Source organism: Aythya marila (genome assembly GCF_965140915.1).
Source record: "Aythya marila genome assembly, chromosome: 28".
NCBI lineage: Eukaryota > Metazoa > Chordata > Aves > Anseriformes > Anatidae > Aythya > Aythya marila.
In genome coordinates, this window is record NC_139069.1 from 2,711,884 (window position 1) to 2,715,101 (window position 3,218).

The 3,218-nt window shown below is 51.1% G+C and overlaps 1 protein-coding gene across 1 annotated transcript; it reads left to right on the forward strand.

Annotated features, from left to right (window-relative positions):
- LOC309888291 (olfactory receptor 14C36-like) lies at positions 1-1,677 on the forward strand (the record flags this gene model as incomplete). The annotated part of the gene is made up of 2 exons (XM_082780530.1): positions 1-894; positions 1,630-1,677. The coding sequence occupies 2 exons, from the start codon at positions 1-3 to the stop codon at positions 1,675-1,677; spliced, it is 942 nt and encodes a 313-aa protein (XP_082636656.1).
- Between the last annotated feature and the right edge of the window lie 1,541 nt (positions 1,678-3,218).

A 3,218-nucleotide genomic window follows, 5' to 3' on the forward strand; every position in this document is an offset into this window, starting at 1 on the left:
ATGCCCAACAGCAGCTCAGTGGGTGAGTTCCTCCTGCTGGCATTCGCAGACACGCACAAGCTGCAGCTCCTGCACTTCGCGCTCTTCCTGGGCATTTACCTGGCTGCCCTCCTGGGCAACGGCCTCATCCTCAACGCCGTAGCCTGTGACCACCGCCTCCACACCCCCATGTACTTCTTCCTCCTCAACCTCGCCCTCCTCGACGTGGGCTGCATCTCCACCACTCTGCCCAAAGCCATGGCCAATGCCCTCTGGGACACCAGGGCCATCTCCTATCAAGGATGTGCTGCACAGGTCTTCTTTTTCTTCTTCTTGGTTGGAGCAGAGTATTCCCTTCTCACTGTCATGTCATACGACCGCTACGTTGCCATCTGCAAGCCCCTGCACTACGGGAGCCTCGTGGGCAGCAGAGCTTGTGCCCAGATGGCAGCAGCTGCCTGGGGCAGTGGCTTTCTCAATGCTGTCCTGCACACGGCCAACACATTTTCCCTTCCCCTCTGCCAAGGCAATGCTGTGGACCAGTTCTTCTGTGAAATCCCCCAAATCCTCAAGCTCTCCTGCTCAAATACCTACGTCAGGGAAGTTAGGGCACTTGTTTTTAGTGTTTTTTTGGCCTTTGGTTGTTTTATTTTCATTGTGCTGTCCTATGTGCAGATCTTCAGGGCAGTGCTGAGGATGCCCTCTTGGCAGGGACGACACAAAGCCTTTTCCACGTGCCTCCCTCACCTGGCCGTGGTCTCTCTGTTCCTCAGTACTGCCATATTTGCCTACCTGAAGCCTCCCTCCATTTCCTCTCCATCCTTGGACCTGGTGGTGTCATTTCTATACTCGGTGGTGCCTCCAGCAGTGAACCCCCTCATCTACAGCATGAGGAATCAGGAGCTCAAGAATGCAGTGAGGAAATTGTTTCCGTACATGCTTCTTTAGCATCTGTGATGTATTCAGAGGATGTATTCTTTATAATATGCAAATATTTTGATTCATACTATATCATATCATTTTATCATTATTAGTGTTATCATAAAATTTTCATTAATAATAATCCTAACAGAAATAAAAGGGTATTTGGGAAAATGACACAACCTTTTAAAAATTATTTTTCTCTGTTAATATTTTAACAATATTTTATTTTGTTTTTAGTAGTGTAGTTCTCAGCATTCTGAATTTTACATTTTGTCTTAGTTTTTACCCTTTAATTTAATGTACACAGAGATCATGTTTCCTTTGCTGTTAAAGACAATAAAGATACCAGTGATAAATTCATTGGTCTCAGTATCCTTCTCTTTCCATCTCCTCTGGTGCTGTTGGAGCATCCTCAGCATCCTGAAGGGGCTCGGGGCCAAGAGCCCAGCTGCCACGCAGAGGAGCAGTGTATTTGGATTAGACCTTGTGGATCTAGGTGACAGTCCTCTCGTCTCTATAGCAGGGCTGGCACAAAGCCTTTTCCAGGTGCCTCCCTGACCTGGCCATGGTGTCCGTCTCCCTCAGGCCTGTCATGGTTGCCTGCCTGAAGCTCCCTCCATCTCCTCCCCATCCCTGGACCTGGTGGTGGCAGTTCTGTACTCAGTGGTGTCTCTAGTTGAGCACGTCTTTATCTGTAGCATGAAGAACCAGGAGCTCAAGCATGCCTTGTGGAAATTAATGACTAGATGTGTCTTGGATGCAAGAAATATCTGATCTGCTTCTGCACATGACTTGGAATATCAATAATTGGAGAAAGAGCCAGTATACCTGTTTGTATTTTTTTTTTGTGTGTGTGGTTGTGTTTGTGCATATTTTTATTACATTAATTCAGCTAATAAACACCCATTAAAATGATATGGATGTACCCGTTGAACATAGCTCATAGGCTCTGTGCATGTGAAGCTATGCTCTATGTGAATTTAACCTTAAGGAAGATAAGATTTAACTGCCTTTTTTGTCTGACATCCTTCCTCTGAGACCTGGTCTGGCTCTGCAGGGGCAGTGCCCATGTGCAGGGGTGCAGAGGCAAAGAGTCCCATCCCAGCAGCACGGCCAGGGAGCACCAGCGCTTGGGGCATGCAGAGCTGCTCTCTTGCCACTGCCGCCCTGTCCTGCTGAGCCCTGCTGGTGGGGTCAGGCCCGGCTGCTCCTGGAGCTTGGTGCCAGTGCTGCTGTGGGGCTGTGCTGGGACTGCAGGCAGGGACAGGCAGTGGGCACGGCAGTGGCACAGCTGGCCTCCACTGCAGCACTTCCCTCCTAAGGGGGGATCTCCTCCAAGGTGGACTGACCAGAGCTCCTGTGCTCAGTCTGGTGTGAGCAGGCAGAGGAGAGATCTGCAGCCCCACTGCTCAAAAAAGCCCCAGCAAAGGAGCCTGGTGAGTGATTCCTTGCAGCCCTGGGGCAATGGCAGTGACCCCCTGAGCTGGGTCTGCCTCCCAGCCTGCCCAGCACACCTCTGCAGAGTGCCCCCGTGCCACAGGCACCACAGCCCCCTCGCTCTGCAGAGCAGCACCTCCAGCTGGGGCTGGGGCTGGAAGGGTGCTTCCCCTGAGTGTCTTCTAGGCCAGCTTCAGGCTTCTGGATGTGAGTGTGATCTTCACTGTGCACAAGGAGCTGAGAGACCGCCAACAGGCATGGGGCTGGAACATTGTCTACAAGGTCCCTCTTGCCATATCACCTCCCAGGACTGGCACGGAACTGGCTCCTGTGCATCAGAGAGGCTGGGAGCCCAGCAGGTGTGCCATGAGCTTGGAGGATCACAGCCAGATTATTTCCACCTTGGCAGCTCCTGGGCAAAAAAGGCGGTGCTTTGTAGGTGTGGTATTCTTTGCTCACTGGTGTATCAGAAACACTAAGTTCAGCAGGAAGCAAATGGCTGTTAAATGGCATGTGAGGTGAGCTCTTTCTGAAGTAGCCAACAGGTCACCCTTGACTCCTGGCTGGGATCTGTGCCTTTAGGCTCACATCTGCCAGTGTCCATGGTAGGGCAGCAGAAGGCACTTGCTGTGCATGTAGTTTCTGAGATCGGCTCTTTCTAAGTACCTGGTAGGCCCCATAGAGGAAGAGGTCTTGGGTAGGGGTTGTCATGTCAGAGGTGTCAGCTTTTGCCTGAAGTCATCCTTTAGGACTGCTTTCAGTTTTCTACACAGAGGGGGCCACTGCCTCCAAGATGCTTGGGGCAAACTGAACCATGCATGAGGGTTTGGAAAAAGATAGCCTGGGTGCACAGAAGCTATTCTGTATCCAAACGTTGG